The sequence below is a fragment of the Oncorhynchus mykiss genome, chromosome 22, assembly GCF_057628025.1.
Source record: "Oncorhynchus mykiss isolate SJ-2025 chromosome 22, ASM5762802v1, whole genome shotgun sequence".
In the NCBI taxonomy this organism is placed as follows: Eukaryota; Metazoa; Chordata; class Actinopteri; order Salmoniformes; family Salmonidae; genus Oncorhynchus; species Oncorhynchus mykiss.
The window spans coordinates 34,820,753-34,844,220 of record NC_143043.1 but is presented as its reverse complement, the minus strand read 5'-3'; the positions used below and the strand labels follow the sequence as shown (position 1 = coordinate 34,844,220).

The window sequence follows — 23,468 nt, the reverse complement described above, 5'->3', positions numbered from 1 at the left end:
GCTGGTGTAGCTGAGTCAGGTTTGTAGGCCTCCTTGCTTGCACACACTTTTTCAGTTTTGCCCACACATTTTCTATAGGATTGAGGTCAGGGCTTTGTGATGGCCACTCCAATACCTTGACTTTGTTGTCCTTAAGCCATTTTGCCACAACTTTGGAAGTATGCTTGGGGTCATTGTCCATTTGGAAGACCCATTTGTGACCAAGCTTTTAACTTCCTGACTGATGTCTTGAGATATTGCTTAAATATACCCACATAATTTTATTTCCTCATGATGCCATCTATTTTGTGAAGTGCACCAGTCCTTCCTGCAGCAAAGCACCCCCACAACATGATGCTGCCACCCCGTGCTTCACGGTTGGGATGGTGTTCTTCGGCTTGCAATCCTCCCCCTTTTTCCTCCAAACATAATGATGGTCATTGTGGCCAAACAGTTCTATTTGTGATTCATCAAACCAGAGGACATTTCTCCAAAAAGTACAATCTTTGTCCGCATGTGCAGTTGCAAACCGTAGTCTGGATTTTTTATGGTGGTTTTTGAGCAGTGCCTTCTTCCCTGCTGAGTGCCCTTTCAGGTTATGTCGATATAGGACTCATTTTACTGTGGATATCGATACTTTTGTACCTGTTTCCTCCAGCAGCTTCACAAGGTCCTTTGCTGTTGTCCTGGGATTGATTTGCACTTTTCGCACCAAAGTACGTTCATCTCTAGGAGACAGAATGCGTCTCCTTCCTGAGCGGTATGACAGCTGTGTGGTCCCATGGTGTTTATACTTGCATACTATTGTTTGTACAGATGAACGTGGTACCTTCAGGCATTTGGAAATTGCTCCCAAGGATGAACCGGACTTGTGGAGGTCTACAATTTGTTTTCTGAGGTCTTGGCTGATTTCATTTGAATTTCCCATGATGTCAAGCAAAGAGGCACTACATTTGAAGGAAGGTCTTGAAAAACATCCACAGGCACACGTCCAATTGACTCTAATTATGTCAATTAGCCTATCAGAGGCTTCTAAAGCTATGACATCATTTTTTGGAATTTAGAATATCCTCCGTGTACAACGTAAATTATCAAATAATGCATGCAGAGCAGAATTAGGCCAATACAGAATACCTGACCACTGTGACTGGCCCAAACTTAAGGAAAGCTTTGACTTTGTACAGACTCAGTGAGCATGGCCTTGCTATTAAGAAAGGTCGCTGTAGGCAGACAAGAAAAGACAGGCTATGTGCACACTGCCCACAAAATGAGGTGGAAACTGAGCTGCGCTTCCTAACCTCCTGCCAAATGTATGACCATATTAGAGAGACATGTTTCCCTCAAATTACACAGACCTGCAAAGAATTTGAAAACAAATCAAATTTTGATAAACTCCCATATCTATTGGCATGAAATACCAGTGTGCCATCACAGCAGCAAGATTTGTGACCTGTTGCCACAAGAAAAGGGAAACCAGTTGAAGAACAAACACCATTGTAAGTACAGCCCATATTTGTTTATTTTCCCTTTTGTACTTTAGCTATTTGCACATCGTTACAACACTGTATATATGTATGACATTTAAATTATGTCTCTATTTTGGAACTTGTGTCAGTTTAATATTTAATGTTCACTTTTTGTTTATTTCATTTTATGACACAAAAACAGAGCAAGGGAGAGTAAGAACATACATCATGGACCACTACTGCATGCTGTCTGTGTACAAACACAGGGGCAACATTAACAAACTGTCTGGGGGAGTTCGCTGTGGTCTGCTGCCTTACAGCACCGGCTTGAGCTCTGCGATTATTCCTGTTCACTATTTAGGAGCGTAAAAATAGCAAATCACTGTGTATATCCCTCATGGAAGTGATTATGTTTCTGTTTCAGCCAGGCCCAGAGGATAAGGAACTGTCATGTGTACAATCTTCCTTAGCCAAAACCTCAGCCTAAAACAAGACTGTGGTACAAGTAGCTTTTAGAAATATCCTGTCGCTTATCAACATGTGGTTCATTTAATCACATTTCTGAGAACTGTAACTATCATTCATGCTTAAATGACAATAATACTTTTAGTCACATAGATTTACAGTTAAATGAATCAATTGATGCAAACAATTACTTTTGAGATTGACCCTAAATGCGTTCAATGTCCGAAATCAAAAACTGGGAAAGTAAATCTTATGATAATTTTAAGAATTCATTTTGACATCAAGGGCATGTCTAGACAATCAGGCATTCCCGATAAGAGTAATTATGTCATTGCTGAATGATAATGTGTAGATTAATAAAACATTTAATTAATTCAATTGATATAGAACAGTGGAAAATGCCGAATCTGCAAATATGACTATCAAGATATCATTCAGTGTAGATCTGTATTTACAGATGAATTGTAGGGGTGGTAGTGTTTCCTGGTCAGATTGCATGGTAAGGAAACATCTCTGACCCTATTTTCATTCTATATTATCCTATTTTTTACATCAGCTATTTTTTGTCTATTTGAGTTGCTAAATATGGGGTAGCCATGCAGCTAGGGGAAAATATGAGATATTTCATAATATTTCACAATGGACAAATATTTAATCAGTAAACAGAGGAAAGAGGAGGAATCATGTGATTCCTTAATTGACATCTTTCTCCAGCTGGACATCCTGAATATGTGTGCTGAAATCCTGAGGCAGATGAGAGAGTTTGTCTAAAGTGGAATCATATGGAGAGCAGAGCTGTGGGATGGAGGGATGGAGGGAAAACTCAGCAAAGCCTTGGCTCCACTGCCAGGTGTCAATCAGGGATTAAATATACATCTCTGAAATGGACCACACTCCAATCCAATCACATCTGGACAGCTGATCTCTTTTGTGGTTAGGAGGATTAATAGAATGAAAAGAGCAGTGGAACCAGAGCCCTATATGCATTACATGGGTCTGAGTGGTACAGTGGCTGCAGTGGTCTGGTTTCTCCATCTACTACAGCTGCTTATGACAGGTCTCTGTCAGGCATATTACAGGCCTATGACCCTTCATACTGCTTTCTCCATGGTGACAGCAATCCTCTATCCATGAGAGAGCAGAACGGGGTTAGTGCAGAGCAGACAGGGCCAGATTCTCCCATATACTCCCCTGCTTACCCTGCTGTTGCATCAGTCAAAGCAATACAGTGTGTATTGTATGTAAGTGTGTGTGTGGTGCTTTACAACATGCTCTCAGTACAGATTTACCAACGTAGGCTGCCTTGATTCCGACCCGAGTTAAGCGTAGGTAAATGGAACGGTATTCCCTTCTTATGAACTTTTCTCTTTATGCGTATTCTTGAATAGCATGGTATTCACACACTATTCGTTCGGGTGGAGATCAAAGACATTACGGTGTGGCGGAGGTGTGTCTACATAGATATAAGCCTTTTTTTGACTTTGACTTAATTCCCTCATTATTCCACAACCTTAACGAGCTAGGAAACCATGAAAAGGTCGAGCAAACCTGCTGGGTCCAAGTGGAAAATGCATCTACTACAGGATTCTCCATGCACTGCATTTATAAATGGATAATATCTATTGATAAGAGCTAGGTAAATTAGTCATTCATTTGGAGAAGGGGATTGTAAATACACATAGTAATTGTTTTAGAGAATTGTCCCTTATGTTCCCTGGAGATGAATGTGAAACCAGACATATGGAAGCAACATGAAAATCATATCAACACGACATGTATTCTGGCCCCTTTTCCACAGTGAAATATGCTATAAATAGCTGTGCCGTTATTCAGAATTTTCATCGTGGTCCCTCAGAATTTGATATTTGTACTTTAGAATGTTTTAATTGTAGCCTATGCCTAAGCTTTTATTAGTTTTATTGTACAATGTGTATCATGTTAAATATGAGCCAATATTGGGAGCCACCGTCAGTAATATCCTCATACAATTATAACTATCATTTTACGGTTCGTTTTCTTCAATTTGTAGCTCACATTTTGCGTCATTCCATTCCGTTCTGTTTACCTTCCTTTCCTCTGTCACCTCCATGTTGTTTGCGAGGGTCACTAGCATTAGTGGATCATATTAGACTAACGTTGTGGAATACCAGCTAGTGAGAAGTGCGTAGGAAAAGTGTGCGTAATGAACGTGTTATTTCGGAATCGGGCCTATATAGCATACCAGCACATGATCAGAAGCTATAGGAGAGGAGAAAGTACCGGGAGAGGAGGAGAGGAGTTCTGCTCCTCCTCTCTCTCTCTCTCTCTCTCTCTCTCTCTCTCTCTCTTGCTCTCTCTCTCTTCTCATCCAGAATTAATACATTCTTCAACCTCCGCCATCAGGGAGATGCAGCACATCATCCATTAACAGCCTTGTCTTGCCATTAACAGCCTTGTCTTGCCATTAGCAGCCTTGTCTTGCCATTAACAGCCTTGTCTTGCCATTAGCAGCCTTGTCTGGCCATTAACAGCCTTGTCTTGCCATTAGCAGCCTTGTCTTGCCATTAACAGCCTTGTCTTGCCATTAACAGCCTTGTCTGGCCATTAACAGCCTTGTCTTGCCATTAGCAGCCTTGTCTTGCCATTAACAGCCTTGTCTGGCCATTAACAGCCTTGTCTGGCCATTAACGGCCTTGTCTGGCCATTAACAGCCTTGTCTGGCCATTAACAGCCTTGTCTTGCCATTAACAGCCTTGTCTTGCCATTAACAGCCTTGTCTGGCCATTAACAGCCTTGTCTTGCCATTAGCAGCCTTGTCTTGCCATTAACAGCCTTGTCTGGCCATTAACAGCCTTGTCTGGCCATTAACAGCCTTGTCTTGCCATTAGCAGCCTTGTCTTGCCATTAACAGCCTTGTCTTGCCATTAACAGCCTTGTCTGGCCATTAACAGCCTTGTCTTGCCATTAACAGCCTTGTCTGGCCATTAACAACCTTGTCTGGCCATTAACAGCCTTGTCTGGCCATTAACAGCCTTGTCTGGCCATTAACAGCCTTGTCTTGCCATTAGCAGCCTTGTCTTGCCATTAACAGCCTTGTCTTGCCATTAACAGCCTCGTCTTGCCATTAACAGCCTTGTCTGGCCATTAACAGCCTTGTCTTGCCATTAGCAGCCTTGTCTTGCCATTAACAGCCTTGTCTGGCCATTAACAGCCTCGCCTGGCCATTACCAGCCAGTGAATTGAGTTGCTTGTCATGGCGATAAAGCATCTTGAATTTAAAATGTTTTTAGATTGATCAGAAGATGTTTGGATAAAAAGCTTTTATTACATTAGAAAACATAATAATTTAAATGAGTAGATACCAATTAAACAGTGGCAGAACGCACAGCACACACTGGACACAGAAGGCCAGAGCAAAGAGAGACATCCAGAGGGTGAGACCTACAGTACAGTCCCAACCCAACCCAACAGTATCAGTACCAGTCATCAGTAGGCTACTAAAGTCTGTTCTGGGTCACAGACAGACAGACAGACAGAGAGAGAGAGGCTGGCTAATGCTTCAATCCTGTTGGAGTGTGAAACTGGGTTTTACAGCAAAAAGCCCCACAACACACTGGACGTGAGGGGTAACAAGGGTTACAGTTATAAATCAGTAACCCAATTCTCAAATTTTCCCCATTCCCATCCATATTTCGATTGCAGCCGTCCGATATTCCTGGATCCCTCCCAGCCTAGTGGGAGTCAGCTGTTGACAAATCAGTTACGCAACTGCTCCAGGGAGAGAGAGAGAGAGAGAACAGAGAAAGAGAGGGAACAGAGAAATAGGCATCACACACAACTCCAGTCAATGAGAGGTTCTGTTGGCTGGGGTCTGGTCACTAGGTTACCATAGAGAATGTCTGCTCTGTGACCTCCTTGGCTGACATCCGTGGATCTAGTTATACAGCATCGAGTGGAGATCCGTGTGGTTCCCTCTACCTCCGTGTCAGCAAATCCTTCTCAAAGATATAACCTCGGAAAGATCCATCAGTGTCTGTTTTGTGTTTGAGAATCATCACCATGTACTGTGGATGTCTATGGATACATAACATACACACAACGTTCAAACACAGTCTGTGGATTTGACACGCCTTCTATTCATGTGTCCACCAGGCTTTGTGGCTGGTCAGGAAGTGTGTATGTTCCTGTACCACACGTGGTCTGTCAGGCCATGTGTGTGTCTTGGGTCATGTGATGTGTTTGTGTCCCTGTGTCACATGGAGGCGAGGCTCTGGAAGCCACAGAACTTCCAGCGTTTCTCCAGCGTGGCTCCCACTCCACTCAGCTCCTGTCTGAAGACACTGGGCAGACGACCCATCAGAGACTCCAACTCACCCGCTGACACCTGGACGGGAGAGGGACGGGGACAGGTGACATCACCTAACGGGTCTTTCCTATTTGTGTAACAATTAGATACGATTTCATATGCCCATTTCAGTCCCCCCCCCCCCCTCCCCCCCCCAGCTTTTTCCCTTTCTCTATTTTAGTGACTATTTCATGTAAACTGACCGTAGTGTCCAGTCTCTGGATGTAAGACCACAGATAGTCGATGTTGGCTCCAAACGGATGGACATGGAGGAAGGTAGATATGATGCCTGCAGAGAAACAGAGAGCGATTGAGAGATTGAGAAAGAAACAGAGACACAGTGATAGATTGAGAGATAGAGAAAAACAGAGAGACATTTAGAGAGATGAGAGATGGAGTGAGATAGAGAAGAGAGAGAAGCAGCGACATTGAGAGAGATGAGAGATAGAGAAGAGAGAGAAACAGAGACATTGAGAGAGATGAGAGATGGAGAGAGATAGAGAAGAGAGAGAAACAGAGACATTGAGAGAGATGAGAGATAGAGAAGAGAGAGAAGCAGAGACATTGAGAGAGATGAGAGATAGAGAAGAGAGAGAAGCAGAGACATTGAGAGAGATGAGAGATAGAGAAGAGAGAGAAGCAGCGACATTGAGAGAGATGAGAGATAGAGAAGAGAGAGAAACAGAGACATTGAGAGAGATGAGAGATAGAGAAGAGAGAGAAACAGAGACATTGAGAGAGATGAGAGATAGAGAAGAGAGAGAGACAGGAAGAGGGAAGAGAAAGAACATGCTGTTAAACTTCAGCTCTCCAGCAGAGCTGGGAAGAGAAAGAACATGCTGTTAAACTTCAGCTCTCCAGCAGAGCTGGGAAGAGAAAGAACATGCTGTTAAACTTCAGTTCTCCAGCAGAGCTGGGAAGAGAAAGAACATGCTGTTAAACTTCAGCTCTCCAGCAGAGCTGGGAAGAGAAAGAACATGCTGTTAAACTTCAGCTCTCCAGCAGAGCTGGGAAGAGAAAGAACATGCTGTTCAACTTCAGCTCTCCAGCAGAGCTGGGAAGAGAAAGAACATGCTGTTCAACTTCAGCTCTCCAACAGAGCTGGGAAGAGAAAGAACATGCTGTTAAACTTCAGCTCTCCAGCAGAGCTGGGAAGAGAAAGAACATGCTGTTAAACTTCAGCCCTCCAGCAGAGCTGGGAAGAGAAAGAACATGCTGTTAAACTTCAGCTCTCCAGCAGAGCTGGGAAGAGAAAGAACATGCTGTTCAACTTCAGCTCTCCAACAGAGCTGGGAAGAGAAAGAACATGCTGTTAAACTTCAGCTCTCCAGCAGAGCTGGGAAGAGAAAGAACATGCTGTTAAACTTCAGCCCTCCAGCAGAGCTGGGAAGAGAAAGAACATGCTGTTAAACTTCAGCCCTCCAGCAGAGCTGGGAAGAGAAAGAACATGCTGTTCAACTTCAGCTCTCCAGCAGAGCTGGGAAGAGAAAGAACATGCTGTTCAACTTCAGCTCTCCAGCAGAGCTGGGAAGAGAAAGAACATGCTGTTCAACTTCAGCTCTCCAGCAGAGCTGGGAAGAGAAAGAACATGCTGTTCAACTTCAGCTCTCCAACAGAGCTGGGAAGAGAAAGAACATGCTGTTAAACTTCAGAGCTGCAATCTGCATTTTGCCGACGTGCCATGCAATAAAAGCATCCCGCGCCGCCATAAAAAAACGCTGGTCCGAGTAGAAACAGCACTTGAGTTGATTACTTGTGAGAGGTCCTGCAGAGGTAACACAGGGACTCAGGGGGAGAGAATATAGTGCGGTCCCCTGGGAAGCCTGAGCCAATATTTATTCCCCTGATTTATATGACGGAACATTGCCCATTACAGACAGGACTAATTTACTCCCCTCAGCCACCACCACTCAGACGGAACCATCACACTGCATGGGGGGGGGGGGGGGGGGGCTGGTGTGTTTGTGTGGGGGGGGTCTTAGTGTGTGCATGTGTGTGTGCGTTCACGTCTATACGTGTTGTGGACGTGTTGTTGTGTATGTCCATGCATGCGGATGCGTATCTGTATGTGTTTGTGTGTGTGTAAAGGTGTGTATCCCTTACAGAAAAATGAAAAGCCCAGAAGCAGTGTTGGCTGCCGTCAAAGGAGGCTGGTGGGAGGAGCTATTGGAGGACGGGCTCATTGTAATGGCTGGAATAGAATAAATGGAACGGTATCAAACACATCAAACATATGGTAGTCCATGTATTATATTCCAGCCATTACAATGAGCCTGTCCTCCTATATCTCCTCCTACCAGCCCCCACTGGCTGCGGCAGGCTGGGAAGCAGACAGGGTGGCTGGCTGGCAGGGAGATAGAGAGCTCTGCCTCTCCTCTCCTTCATGTTGGCTTTCTGTGGGCCGCGTTAAAAGAGATAAATGTGCTTCTGCCTACTCCTCTTTGCTCTCCTCTGCTCCCCTTTCGTCTGCTCCCCTCTTCTCTCCCCTTCTCTGCTCTGCTCCAACCGGCTCCTGGCTCTGTTTTACACCAAGCTGTTTTTACCTCCCTGCACCACCAAAAGGAGCTCTGCTTTCCAGCTGCTAATCTGAGAATTGGCACAGAACTATTTTGTGCTTGTGCCTACAGGAGATTCAGACAGTGAACAGAAACAAAAGGAAAGCAGGCTAATAAAATGACTCCAGTCAGAATCAGAATAGAAGCTGCTTCCTTTTTGTGATGAAACTAAATTTCTGGGAGCTGAAATGGAGGGGAGGTAGAGGGGGAGGAGAAAGGGGGAGGAAAGAAGGAGAGATGTAGAGGGGGAGGATAGAGGGAGACAGAGAGAAGAGCCACGGGAGAATTAGGCAATTTGTGTTCTACAGTCAGTCTCTCCTCTCGCCTGAAACCGGTTTGTCTTTTCTTCTGTTCTGGCTGACGGCATCCTCGTCTATCTCAGTGTCCCCGGCGCCCTGCGATGGAGTGTGTTTCTGTGTGTGAACACAACCATAGCACTGCCGCGTGCAGCTGGGAGAGATCATGTGTGTGTTTGTGTGTGTGCCTGCATACGTGCGTTTTGCATGTGCCTACATTCAGAGTTGAAGTGTGTGTGGCCAGGGCCAGCAGCTACTGCTTGGCAACCAGACCCATAGTACCTTTCACCTGAACCCCCCTCCACCCAGTCCTAGGGTTCTTCATCCAAGAACACAACAGACCTACCTAGTCTCAGAGCAAAACATATGATATTTTACAAAATCCATGCCACTACAAGACCAAAAGTATGCTGATCGAACATTTAATTCCAAAATTATGGTCATTAATATTGAGTTGGCCCCCCCTTTCCAGCTATAATGGCATCCACTCTTCTGGGGAGGCTTTCCACTAGATGTTGGAACATTGCTGCAGGGACTTGCTTCCATTCAGCCACAAGAGCATTAGTGAGGTCGGGCACCTATGTTGGGCAATTAGGCCTGACTCACAGTCTGCGTTCCAATTCATCCCTAAAGTGACTGGCTCTGCGCAGGCCAGTCAAGTTCTTCCACACCGATCTCGACAAACCATTTCTGTATGGACCTCACTTTGTGCACGGGGCTTTGTCATGCTGAAACAGGAAAGGGCCTTCCTCAAACTGCCACAAAGTTGGAAGCACAGAATCATCTAGAATGTCATTGTATGCTATAGCGTTAAGATTTCCCTTAACTGGAAGTAAGGGTCCTAGCCCAAACCATGAGAAACAGCCCCAGACCATTATTATTCCTCCACCAAAATTTACAGTTGGCACTATATATTGGGGCAGGTAGCATTCTCCTTGCATCCGCCAAATCCAGATTCATCCGTCGGAGTGCTAGATGGTGAAGGGTCCAATGGCAGCGAGCCTCACATCATTCTGGCCGACGCTTGGTAAATTTGGGCTTGTGTGCGGATGCTCGGCTATGGAAACCTATTTCATGAAGCTCCTGACGAACAGTTCTTGTGCTGATTTTGCTTCCAGAGGATGTTTGGAACTCGGTAGTGAGTGTTGCAACTGAGGACAGATTACTTTTACGTGCTATGCCCTTCAGCGTTTCCGTTCTGTGAGCTTGTGTGGCCTACCACTTCGCGGCTGAGCCGTTGTTGCTCCTAGATGTTTCTACTTCACAATACCATTACTTATAGCTGGCCGGGGCAGCTCTAGGAGGGCAGAAACTTGACAAACTGACTTGTTGGAATGTGACGGTGCCACATTGAAAGTTACTGACCTCCTCAGTAATGCCATTCTACTGCCAATGTTTGTCTATGGAGATTGACTTTGTGCTCGAATTCACTCATTTGAAGGGTTGTCCACATACTTTTGTTAGGTTAGGAGTAAAGGTTAGGGTTAAGGTTAGGGTTAGGAGTTAAGTTAAAGGGTTAAGGTTAGGGGAAGGGTTAGCTAACATGCTAAATAGTTGCAAAGTAGCTAAAAAGTAGTAAGCAGTTCTAATTTGCTAAAATGCTGAAGTTGTCCAGAATGAGATTTGAACGTGCACCATTTGGATAGCTAGACGTTCACATTATACATCCGACCAATGACCCTCCATTTGTTTTTGCCTTAATTAACCTTTTTTTTTACTAGCAAGTCAGGTAAGAACTAATCATTATATACAATGATGGCCTGCACTGCCCTATGGGACTCCCAATCACGGCTGGTTGTGAAACAGCCTGGATTTGAACCAGGGGGTCTGTAGTGACGCCTCTAGCTGTTAAGGTGAGTGAATGAGGACCCAAAAGCGAACTAACTTAAACAGAGCTTCTTTAATAACCAAACTGTGGTAGGCTCAGATAGACCGGCAGATTCCGACAGGACAGGACAAGGTTACAGCAAACATGACGATAGTCTGGCTCAGGCATGAAACACAACAAACAAGAATCCGACAAAGACAGGAGCAGAAACAGAGAGAGATATAGGGACCTAATCAGAGGGAAAAAGGGAACAGGTGGGAAACGGGGTGAATGGGTAGTTAGGAGGAGACAAGGAACAGCTGGGGGAAAGCGGGGGAGAAAAGGTAACCTAATACGACCAGCAGAGGGAGACAGGGTGAAAGGAAAGGACAGAAAGACACAACATGACAATACATGACAGTACCCCCCCACTCACCGAGCGCCTCCTGGCGCACTCGAGGAGGAAACCTGGCGGCAACGGAGGAAATCCTCGATCAGCGCACGGTCCAGCACGTCCCGAGAGGGAACCCAACTCCTCTCCTCAGGACCGTACCCCTCCCAATCAACGAGGTACTGGTGACCACGGCCACGAGGACGCATGTCCAAAATCCTGCGGACCCTGTAGATGGGTGCGCCCTCGACAAGGATGGGGGGGGGGGGGGGAAGACGAGCGGGGGCGCGAAGAACGGGCTTAATACAGGAGACATGGAAGACCGGGTGGACGCGACGAAGGTATCGCGGAAGAAGAAGTCGAACTGCGACAGGATTAATGACCCGAGAAATACGGAACGGACCAATGAACCGCGGGGTCAACTTGCGAGAAGCCGTCTTAAGGGGAAGGTTCTGAGTGGAGAGCCAAACTCTCTGACCGCGACAATATCTAGGACTCTTAGTTCTACGCTTATTAGCAGCCCTCACAGTCTGCGTCCTATAACGGCAAAGTGCAGACCTGACCCTCTTCCAGGTGCGCTCGCAACGTTGGACAAAAGCCTGAGCGGAGGGGACGCTGGACTCGGCGAACTGAGATGAGAACAGCGGAGGCTGGTACCCGAGGCTACTCTGAAAAGGAGATAGCCCGGTCGCAGACGAAGGAAGCGAGTTGTGGGCGTATTCTGCCCAGGGGAGCTGTTCTGACCAAGACGCAGGGTTGCGAAAAGAAAGACTGCGTAAGATGCGACCAATAGTCTGATTGGCCCGTTCTGCTTGACCGTTAGACTGGGGGTGAAAGCCGGAAGAGAGACTGACGGAAGCCCCAATCAAACGGCAAAACTCCCTCCAAAATTGAGACGTGAATTGCGGACCTCTGTCCGAAACGACGTCTGACGGAAGGCCATGAATTCTGAAAACATTCTCGATGATGATTTGTGCCGTCTCTTTAGCAGAAGGAAGCAAGGGGAATGAAATGAGCCGCCTTAGAGAACCTATCGACAACCGTAAGAATAACAGTCTTCCCAGCTGACGAAGGCAGTCCGGTGACAAAATCTAAGGCGATGTGAGACCACGGTCGAGAGGGAATGGGAAGCGGCCTGAGACGGCCGGCAGGAGGAGAGTTACCGGACTTAGTCTGCGCGCAGACCGAACAAGCAGCCACGAAACGACGCGTGTCATGCTCCCGGGTGGGCCACCAAAAACGCTGGCGAATGGAAGCAAGCGTACCCCGAACGCCAGGGTGGCCGGCTAACTTGGCAGAGTGAGCCCACTGAAGAACGGCCAGACGAGTAGGAACGGGAACGAAAAGAAGGTTCCTAGGACAAGCGCGCGGCGACGGAGTGTGAGTGAGCGCTTGCTTTACCTGCCTCTCAATTCCCCAGACAGTCAACCCGACAACACGCCCCTCAGGGAGAATCCCCTCGGGGTCAGTGGAGGCTACTGAAGAACTGAAGAGACGAGATAAAGCATCAGGCTTGGTGTTCTTAGAGCCCGGACGATAAGAAATCACGAACTCGAAACGAGCGAAAAACAGCGCCCAGCGCGCCTGACGCGCATTAAGTCGTTTGGCAGAACGGATGTACTCAAGGTTCCTATGGTCAGTCCAAACGACAAAAGGAACGGTCGCCCCCTCCAACCACTGTCGCCATTCGCCTAGGGCTAAGCGGATGGCGAGCAGTTCGCGGTTTCCCACATCATAGTTACGTTCCGACGGCGACAGGCGATGAGAAAAATACGCGCAAGGGTGGACCTTGTCGTCAGAGAGGGAGCGCTGAGAAAGAATGGCTCCCACGCCCACCTCTGACGCGTCAACCTCGACAACGAACTGTCTAGAGACGTCAGGTGTAACAAGGATAGGAGCGGATGTAAAACGATTCTTGAGGAGATCAAAAGCTCCCTGGGCGGAAACGGACCACTTAAAGCACGTCTTGACAGAAGTAAGGGCTGTGAGAGGAGCTACCACCTGACCGAAATTGCGGATGAAACGACGATAGAAGTTCGCGAAGCCGAGAAAGCGCTGCAGCTCGACGCGTGACTTAGGGGCGGGCCAATCAATGACAGCTTGGACCTTAGCGGGATCCATCTTAATGCCTTCAGCGGAAATAACAGAACCGAGAAATGTGACGGAGGAGGCATGAAAAGTGCACTTCTCAGCCTTCACAAAAAGACAATTCTCTAAAAGGCGCTGGAGGACACGTCGAACGTGCTGAAGATGAATCTGGAGTGACGGTGAAAAAATCAGGATATCGTCAAGGTAAACGAAAACAAAGATGTTCAGCATGTCTCTCAGGACATCATTGACTAATGCCTGAAAGACAGCTGGAGCGTTAGCGAGGCCGAAAGGAAGAACCCGGTATTCAAAGTGCCCTAACGGAGTGTTAAACGCCGTCTTCCACTCGTCCCCCTCCCTGATGCGCACGAGATGGTAAGCGTTACGAAGGTCCAACTTAGTGAAAAACCTGGCTCCCTGCAGGATCTCGAAGGCTGAAGACATAAGAGGAAGCGGATAACGATTCTTAACTGTTATGTCATTCAGCCCTCGATAATCTATGCAGGGGCGCAGAGACCCGTCCTTCTTCTTGACAAAAAAAAAACCCAGCTCCGGCGGGAGAGGAGGAGGGGACTATGGTACCGGCGTCAAGAGCTACAGACAAATAATCCTCGAGAGCCTTACGTTCGGGAGCCGACAGAGAGTATAGTCTACCCCGGGGGGGAGTGGTTCCCGGAAGGAGATCAATACTACAATCATACGACCGGTGTGGAGGAAGAGAGGTGGCCCTGGACCGACTGAACACCGTGCGCAGATCGTGATATTCCTCCGGCACCCCTGTCAAATCACCAGGCTCCTCCTGTGAAGAAGAGACAGAGGAAACAGGAGGGATAGCAGACATTAAACATTTCACATGACAAGAGACGTTCCAGGAGAGGATAGAATTACTAGACCAATTAATGGAAGGATTATGACAAACTAGCCAGGGATGGCCCAAAACAACAGGTGTAAAAGGTGAACGAAAAATCAAAAAAGAAATGGTTTCGCTATGATTACCAGAAACAGTGAGGGTTAAAGGTAGCGTCTCACGCTGAATCCTGGGGAGAGGACTACCATCCAGGGCGAACAAGGCCGTGGACTCCCTTAACTGTCTGAGAGGAATGTCATGTTCCCGAGCCCAGGTCTCGTCCATAAAACAGCCCTCCGCCCCAGAGTCTATTAAGGCACTGCAGGAAGCTGACGAACCGGTCCAGCGTAGATGGACCGACAAGGTAGTGCAGGATCTTGAAGGAGAGACAGGAGTAGTAGCGCTCACCAGTAGCCCTCCGCTTACTGATGAGCTCTGGCTTTTACTGGACATGAAGTGACAAAATGACCAGCAGAACCGCAATAGAGACAGAGGCGGTTGGTGATTCTCCGTTCCCTCTCCTTAGTCGAGATGCGGATACCTCCCAGCTGCATAGGCTCAGCTCCCGAGCCGGCAGAGGAAGATGGTAGTGATGCGGAGAGGGGGGCAACGGAGAACGCGAGCTCCTTTCCACGAGCTCGGTGACGAAGATCAACCCGTCGCTCAATGCGAATAGCGAGTTCAATCAGGGAATCCACGCTGGAAGGGACCTCCCGGGAGAGAATCTCATCCTTTACCTCTGCGCGGAGACCCTCCAGAAAACGAGCGAGCAAAGCCGGCTCGTTCCAGCCACTGGAGGCAGCAAGAGTGCGAAACTCAATAGAGTAGTCTGTTATGGATCGATTACCTTGACATAGGGAAGACAGGGCCCTGGAAGCCTCCTCCCCAAAAACAGATCGATCAAAAACCCGTATCATCTCCTCCTTAAAGTCCTGATACTGGTTAGTACACTCAGCCCTTGCCTCCCAGATTGCCGTGCCCCACTCACGAGCCCGTCCAATAAGGAGAGATATGACGTAGGCGACACGAGCAGTGCTCCTGGAGTAATTGTTGGGCTGGAGAGAAAACACAATATCACACTGGGTGAGGAACGAGCGGCATTCAGTGGGCTCCCCAGAGTAACACGGCGGGTTATTGATTCTGGGCTCCGGAGATTCGAAAGCCCTGGAAGTGGCCGGTGGATCGAGGCGGAGATGGTGAACCTGTTCTGTGAGGTTGGAGACTTGGGTGGCCAGGGTCTCAACGGCATGTCGAGCAGCAGACAATTCCTGCTCGTGTCTGCCTAGCATCGCTCCCTGGATCTCGACGGCTGAGTGGAGAGGATCCGAAGTCGCTGGGTCCATTCTTGGTCGGATTCTTCTGTTAAGGTGAGTGAATGAGGACCCAAAAGCGAACTAACTTAAACAGAGCTTCTTTAATAACCAAACTGTGGTAGGCTCAGATAGACCGGCAGATTCCGACAGGACAGGACAAGGTTACAGCAAACATGACGATAGTCTGGCTCAGGCATGAAACACAACAAACAAGAATCCGACAAAGACAGGAGCAGAAACAGAGAGAGATATAGGGACCTAATCAGAGGGAAAAAGGGAACAGGTGGGAAACGGGGTGAATGGGTAGTTAGGAGGAGACAAGGAACAGCTGGGGGAAAGCGGGGGAGAAAAGGTAACCTAATACGACCAGCAGAGGGAGACAGGGTGAAAGGAAAGGACAGAAAGACACAACATGACAATACATGACACTAGCATTGAGATGCAGTGCCTAAGACTGCTGTGCCACCCGGGAGGCCCCTGAGTGTCATACCCCCGAGTGTCATACCAAATATAACATTGTCATACCTATTTGAGTGACTCGGATTCACGTAGGCCAATTTAATGTAACCTAACGTAAAGTAACATTTCATACTAAATGGAGTGGCACGGATTTGAGTAAAATATTATATGTTTTGCTCTGAGACCAGGCTGGATAGACAGGCTTTCAAGACTGTTTCACCCCATTAACAATTGGCTCCCCTCCAACATGTCGAACACCAACCATTAAAACACTCCCAGTCAGATGAATATTACAGGCGAAAATGTAACAATCCAGATAATATTATGAATATGCTTTGTAGTATACATCAAATGTATATGTACTGTACCCAGTAGCAGAGCCTCTCTCTCTGATGTGAGGGGTCCTCTCATGGCTGCTTCACTCCTCCTGTCTCTGCTGGGGTACAGAGTGGTGGCATAGCCGTTCACTACCTACAGACACACAAACAACACAGTGTTAGTCCTTATAGACACACAAACGCAATGTGAGCTGATGTGTGTGCACTCATCGGGGTAGTGTTCTTTTTATGAGAGAGTGGCTGATGCTACTGATGCTACTCCATTGGGATACCACCCTTTCCTTCCCCTTCTCCTCTCTTCACCAGTGCATCTCCTTTCACAGGGCACAAGGGACATACACAGTAACACACTACAACCCCCCCCCCCTCCCCATATACCCTTAATGCATAGGACAACCCCCCTGCCCTGAAGACGTCATCAGACGCTGACGTCACCTCACACTGGCTGGCTGGGTCAATAAAATCACTCAAGAGATGTTGATTGCATGTGTGTGTGTACACAGGAGGCTGGAGAGGGGAGAACAGCTCATAGTAATGGCTGGAATGGTATCACACATTTGAAAACCAAGTGTTTGATATGTTTGATACCATTCCATTCATTCTGTTCCAGCCATTACTATGAGCTGCCCTCCCCAATTAAGGTGCCACCAGCCTCCTGTGGTGTACAGTATTGTGTGTACAGTATTGTGTGGGTACTGTATAGAGGTGTATGTTGGTGCGAACTGACCTTCTCAGGTGTTTCTCCGTTGGTCCCCTCCACTACCACTACATCCCCATTAGTCAGCATCTGAAAACAAGACACAGAGACCAACATCAAGTACTGACCCTTCATCTCTGGTAACCCTGGTAACAAACAGAGGCATAGAACATGGTCTTAGTAACAGAAGCAGGATCCAAGTAGCTGTTGATTAAGGTAGCATCTTTAGACTATATGGAAACAATGTATCCTCCCTGGATGTTCTATCTGTCCCTTCATTTGTTCATCTATCTATCTGTTTCATCCATCTATCCACTGGTAGCTGAATACACTCTTTCTCCACAGGAGCTCTATTCCTATTGATGTTCCCATTATCTCAGTCCAATAACAATGAATAAACAGCTACAGTTAGCAGAATCAGATAGAATCAGAAAGGTACTCGTCCATCCACAGGTTGTATTATTCTCAGCAGTGGAGTGTGTTCATGGATGCCAAAGGAAGCCAGCCTTCCACATACATTTGACCAATGATACAGGCTAATGATTATAATGTAGATTCTGATCTCACCATCAAATCATACATTGTGCCACTGGCTTGAGACGATTGTCTAGATGCCTAGATGTAGCTGGTTCATTGTTGCCCATGTGAGGAAGTTAGGCTAGCAAGCATTTTATCCAGGTAGCCTAGTCTAGGACAACTAAAAGTGTGTACTACTGAATGACAGTCAGATCGTTTTGCCAACATGAAAGAGAGGATGACATTGGGGTTCATCTAGTCTACAAGTAGGGTGAGTCAACATGTTGTTTCTACTTGCACACACACACACACACAGACACACACACACACACACACACACACACACACACACACACACACACACATACACACACACACACATAGTGAAGGCAGTGCTCCTGTTGTCTGTGTGGTTCTAAATCAGTATGGGTGATATGTCTGGTGAGTATGCAGGCCATGGAAGAACTGGGACATTTTCAGCTTCCAGGAATTGTGTACAGATCCTTGCAAATTCCTGCATTATAATTCTGAAACATGAGGTGATGGTGGCAATGGGCCTCAGGATCTCATCAGGGTATCTCTGTGCATTCAAATTGCCATAGATAAAATGCAATTGACTTCATTGTCCGTAGCGTATGTCTGCCCATACCACAACCCCACCGCCACCATGGGGCACTCTGTTCACGACGTTCACATCAGCAAACTGCTCTCCCACACAACGCCATACACGTGGTCTGCGGTTGTGAGGCCGAGTGGACGTACTGACAAATTCTCTATAAATTACGTTGGAGGAGGTTTATGGTAAAGAAATGAACATTCAATTATCTGGCAACAGCTCTGGTGGAAAAACTTGAGACATCTGTGGCATTGTGGTGTGTGACAAAACTGCACATTTTAAAGTGGCCTTTAATTGTCCCCAGCGCAAAGTGCACCAATGTAATGATTATGCTGTTTAATCAGCTTCTTGATTGGCCACACCTGTCAGGTGGATGGATTATCTTGGCAAAAGATAAATGCTCATTAACAGGGATGTAAACAAATTTGTGCTCAAATTTGTAGAGAAATAAGCTTTTTGTGCATATGGAAAATGTCTGGGATCTTTTATTTCAGCTCATGAAACATAGGACCACCACTACATGTTGCGTTTATATTTTTGTTCAGTGTACAACGTTTTTGAGAAAGATTATTTGAAAAATACAATTTTATTGAGTAAATGTATTAATTTGTTTCTTTTCATTTTGATAACAGATGAAAATGGAATGAATGGAAGGTTATTCATTCTTGGGGGAAAAAGGGGGGGGGGGGGGCCAGGGTGGAGCAGGGCTAGCCTCAGAAGAAAGGACAAACACACATGCCGGCTGCCTGTGCTCTCAGACCGTCTTGAGAGGAAGTTTGAGCCATTTGAGCCATTTCAGAGTCTGGCTGGCTTGGAGAGGAGTGAGTGGGGTGGAGAGTGAGAGGAGAGGAGAGGGGGATGAGAGGACATGGAGGGAGGGGGAGGAGGGACGTGTGTGTGTGCCCCCCTACTGAGGGAGAGCAACTTGTGCAGAAACAACGATAGAAAGAGAAAGAGACAGAAATAGATAAAGAGGAGGGAGATAAAGAGAATATTTGAAGAGACAGCTATAGTAGCCTGCCAAAATAAATACTAGACTGCCACTACATCAAAACCATGTCCTTAACTCCCTCCTGCAGTCTGTATGTTTCACTATATTTAAGAAATAAGGCCCAGGGAGGTGTGGTATATGGCCAATATACCACGGCTAAGGGCTGTTCTTATGCATGACACAAGCGGAGTACCTGGACACAGCCCTTAGCCGTGGTATATTGGCCATATATCACAACCCCCCGAGGTGCCTTACTGCTATTATAAAACTGGTTACCAACGTAATTAGAGCAGTAAAAATACAAGTTTTGTCATAATCGTGGAAAACGGTCTGATATACCACGGCTGTCAGCCAATCAGCATTCAGCGCTCAAACCACCCAGTTTATAAATACATTTCTATCCTTGTCAGTTACTCGGTATGTTAAAAACCCAATAGCCAACCCTACAGAGCTCAGGGGCCTCTGTACTCATATACGATACAGTACAGTACAGATCAGTAATAGGGACACCCTGGTACTGTTATGTGTAAGGAGGTTCTTTTTGCCATTTATTTCTCTATATCTTCATAACCATCATGACTCAGAACCCTACTCTCCCATATGGATCAGTGAGTGCGAGTTTCCACACTCGTGTGTGCGTGTGACTGTGTGTGTGTTTACACATTTGTGTGCATGCATGTTCTCTCACCTTGTCTCTCAGGGCTAGGACCTCTCCCTCCAGGTATCTGTGTTCGTTTCTAGCCTGCTCCAGCTCCACCTCCTTACTCCTCAGCTGATCCTGCAGACTCAGCAGTTGCTGGGAGGAGAGAGAGACACACAGAGAGACAGTTACACAATAGACCACAACACAGTTAGATAGGGAGACACACAGAGAAGTAGTTACACAATAGACCACAACACAGTTAGATAGGGAGACACACAGAGAGACAGTTACACAATAGACCACAACACAGTTAGATAGGGAGACACACAGAGAGACAGTTACACAATAGACCACAACACAGTTAGATAGGGAGACACACAGAGAGACAGTTACACAATAGACCACAACACAGTTAGATAGGGAGACACACAGAGAGACAGTTACACAATAGACCACAACACAGTTAGATAGAGAGACAGTTACACAATAGACCACAACACAGTTAGATAGGGAGACACACAGAGAGACAGTTACACAATAGACCACAACACAGTTAGATAGAGAGACAGTTACACAATAGACCACAACACAGTTAGATAGGGAGACAGTTACACAATAGACCACAACACAGTTAGGTAGGGAGACAGTTACACAATAGACCACAACACAGTTAGATAGGGAGACAGTGCTGGGAGGACAACAACAACAGAGAGGGTGATGAGCACAGAGGAGACACCAGTAAGCAGGAACAACAGCAGGCAGAGGTCTGACTGTGTTGTGGTCTGTCTGGGTCAGGTTGTAAAGGGAGGGAGTGTGAATGCGGGAGACAGGACAGTCAGAATAAATCCGAGTGATGTGTACTGTAGCTGCACTGTCCCTAATACTCTTTGTTTCTAGGTACCGGTGCTTTAGCCTTCAATGACCTTTTGCTAGTGAAAGCATAGGGACACATACCTGCAGCATGTGATGAGAGTGTTGGCACTGTATTCTATTGATGGTACTGTATATCAATTACTGTTGGTATCAGCACAATCCCAACAGTGGAATCACAGGTGGAATATGATCCAGGTGTAAATGGTGTAATAATGTACCTGATGCATGTTGTGCATGCTCTGCTGTAGCAGGTGTGTGTGTGTGTTGAGGGAGTGTTCGGGGTCGTCGGGGTGGCAGGCCTTGCCCTGCTCCTTCCTCAGCAGCTCCACCTCGTTCCTGTAGGCATCCAGCTGCCAGCGCAGAGAGTCATTCTCCTCCCTCAGAGAGGCCCCAGACTGGCCACACACACCTTTAGAGGAGGAGAGGAGAGAGGGTTAGACACAAGACACACACATATGTATGCACGCACACACACGCACACACATACACACACAAACTGCAGTGAGTCAACTCTCTACCCAACCTGTGAGGTTCTGAGTCACTGGAAGTGGAGGTTTATATTGTTCTCTCTCCTCCTCCATACATGTAATGTATTCAGGACACATCAAAGGGAGCTGTTCAGAGCGGCTCAGTAAAGCACTGCTGTCCTTTCAACAGACTCCTTCAGCAGGCATTAGAATAGGCTGCAGCTTTGGAGCAGAGCAGTAATAGATTGTGAAGTGTTCTAAATCTGAGCAGCTTGGTCACTGTACCAACACAGCCCATCTAGAACATCCCATCATACCCCAGCTGCTAGATTGTTCTTCCTGCCATTTGACTGGCAGTGTCTAGGGTTCTGGGGCTGTCTGACAGGTCATGAACATCTACCACCAATATATACTGTAGCAGTCTGGTGATTTATGAGCTACACTGGTCTGCCATCATTAAAAGGTACCAGTGCCTAGGGGCTAGCAGCTAGGACACAAGCGCTAGGGCCTAGAACCTAGGAGTAAATTTGGGATTGGGCCTGTGTCTGACCTACCGTTGTCCTCCCTACGTATCTTCTTACAGGGGCTCTCATCCGAGTCATCATCAGACATCTCCATCTCCTCCTCCCGGCGAATCCCCATGATCTCCTCACTGTTGGCGTTCCGCAGCTCCTGTCACATCACAACACAAGGACACCTCAGTGTCTCAGTACTATACACCCAACCAGATGCCTGTCTGAAAAGGGTTTCAACCAGACTGCCCTTTTAAGGATGGTTACTAACTTTATATATTGTACCTGTGGACAGAGTATGTGGTGGAAGAGGATCCAGTTACCCCTAGAGACTGAACTATGGTCAAATGAGTCATTCCACCTCAAAAAGCACAAGAACGAGGATTTCGACACCCACCATCTCGCCCAAAGCTCCGAAGCATGGCTTGCTGAAATGACATGGAATGACTCAGTTTTGTTTTCCTTCTGCAATGGTTAAGGTTAGTATTTAGAGGGTAATGTAAACTGATCCTAGTCTGTGCCCATGGGCAGTTTGAATGCTTACTTTTTTTCACACGCTAAAGACAGAGGAGCATAGAAATCCTCTCATTCTCCCAGCTGCTCTGATAACTAGTACTGCCTCAGCTGTGAGGCTGTCTAATACCACCACTGTGAAATCTCTCCTCAAATAAAGTAAATATGCTTAGCAATGACTCAACTAGGGGAGAGAGGGATAGAGTTATGAGAGGAAAAGGAAGAGAGAGAAAGGGAGCGAGGGTTGGAGGGAGAGTTTTGTTATGTGTGACTGTGAGCACAGAAAACCTCAGCTGTAGTACTGAACCAGCCAGATCCTTTTTCTTAGAAACTACAGTACGGCATGAAGACGGAGAAATCCTATGGTGTTTAGAGACTTATCTGATCTCCTGATTTCTGCCAACTCCTTTATCAGCTCATAATAAAACTGGAATTTCATATTACTGTCATGTTGATACTGACATCAGTAGCTAATGAATTCACAGCCATTTGTCATAGTTAATCCATGACGGTTCAGACTGCAGAGTTCCCTTACTTTAACTACTTGAACACTTACCAAGCATACTACTGAACCGTAACAAAGGATTTCACAATGGTGGCATGCTAGCAAGACTCACTCCGTAATGTTTACTGTTAGTGTCTCTTCTTCCACATCAATGCCTTACCTCTGGTTGCTTTGAGAATAGACATGGCATGATTCTCACTGACTTGACTTAGAGACATGTACAGTATGACCATAGAGGGCTTACAGTATGAAGGGTCATATAAAGTTAAAGAGATTCTCCAGTACTTTTGTATACATTTTAGCACAGCCAGTTCTGAAGGTCGCGCTCACAAGACAAAAGTGGTCCCCTGAAATTGCAGAGATGTGCACCACGTCATTGCTCTCTCTCGCTTTGCTGTGTGTGCATCTTGATAGCTGTCACTTAAATGGCAAGGGGCTGAAGCTCATTGGCTAGAACTCAAATTGCTAGGGGGCTAGCCCAGGTGGGGGGAAATGTAGGGAAAATGGCGCAGCACAGCATCCAGAAAAACAGTCGCTTTCAAACTAGGGCTTCCATGCCTAATGGAGGTAATTCTAATGATAGATTATGAGTGTATGACCAATACATCGACACATCCAGCCTAAAGCGGGAGGTTTAAAAAATACTTAGTATTCGCCAAAGTTCCTGGAGCATGTCTTTAACATCTGCCTGGATAATGCTGTCCCTCACAGATAGACACTCTCAAATACCTGGTCATTACTTTTAATTCACTTCAATAAATCGGCATGGTCTCCAAATGGCCAAATCAAGACCAAGGTGGTGTAAAA

At 46.6% G+C, this 23,468-nt stretch overlaps 1 protein-coding gene across 2 annotated transcripts in view; it reads right to left on the bottom strand.

Annotated features, from left to right (window-relative positions):
• Positions 1 to 5,194: 5,194 nt before the first annotated feature.
• The window catches only part of LOC110501709 (ecto-NOX disulfide-thiol exchanger 1), an 89,591-nt gene continuing 71,317 nt past the window's right edge, over positions 5,195 to 23,468 (bottom strand). For both annotated transcript variants that reach the window (XR_016490608.1, XM_036959066.2), the window contains 7 exons: positions 21,686 to 21,803; positions 20,883 to 21,073; positions 19,837 to 19,944; positions 17,056 to 17,115; positions 16,359 to 16,461; positions 6,438 to 6,523; positions 5,195 to 6,273 (listed from right to left, as the gene is read on the bottom strand). Coding sequence is in view for 1 of the 2 variants with exons in the window: in XM_036959066.2 (XP_036814961.1) it covers positions 6,142 to 6,273; positions 6,438 to 6,523; positions 16,359 to 16,461; positions 17,056 to 17,115; positions 19,837 to 19,944; positions 20,883 to 21,073; positions 21,686 to 21,803 (798 nt within the window). In the remaining variant the exon portion in view is untranslated. The remainder of the gene's footprint in view (positions 6,274 to 6,437; positions 6,524 to 16,358; positions 16,462 to 17,055; positions 17,116 to 19,836; positions 19,945 to 20,882; positions 21,074 to 21,685; positions 21,804 to 23,468) is intronic.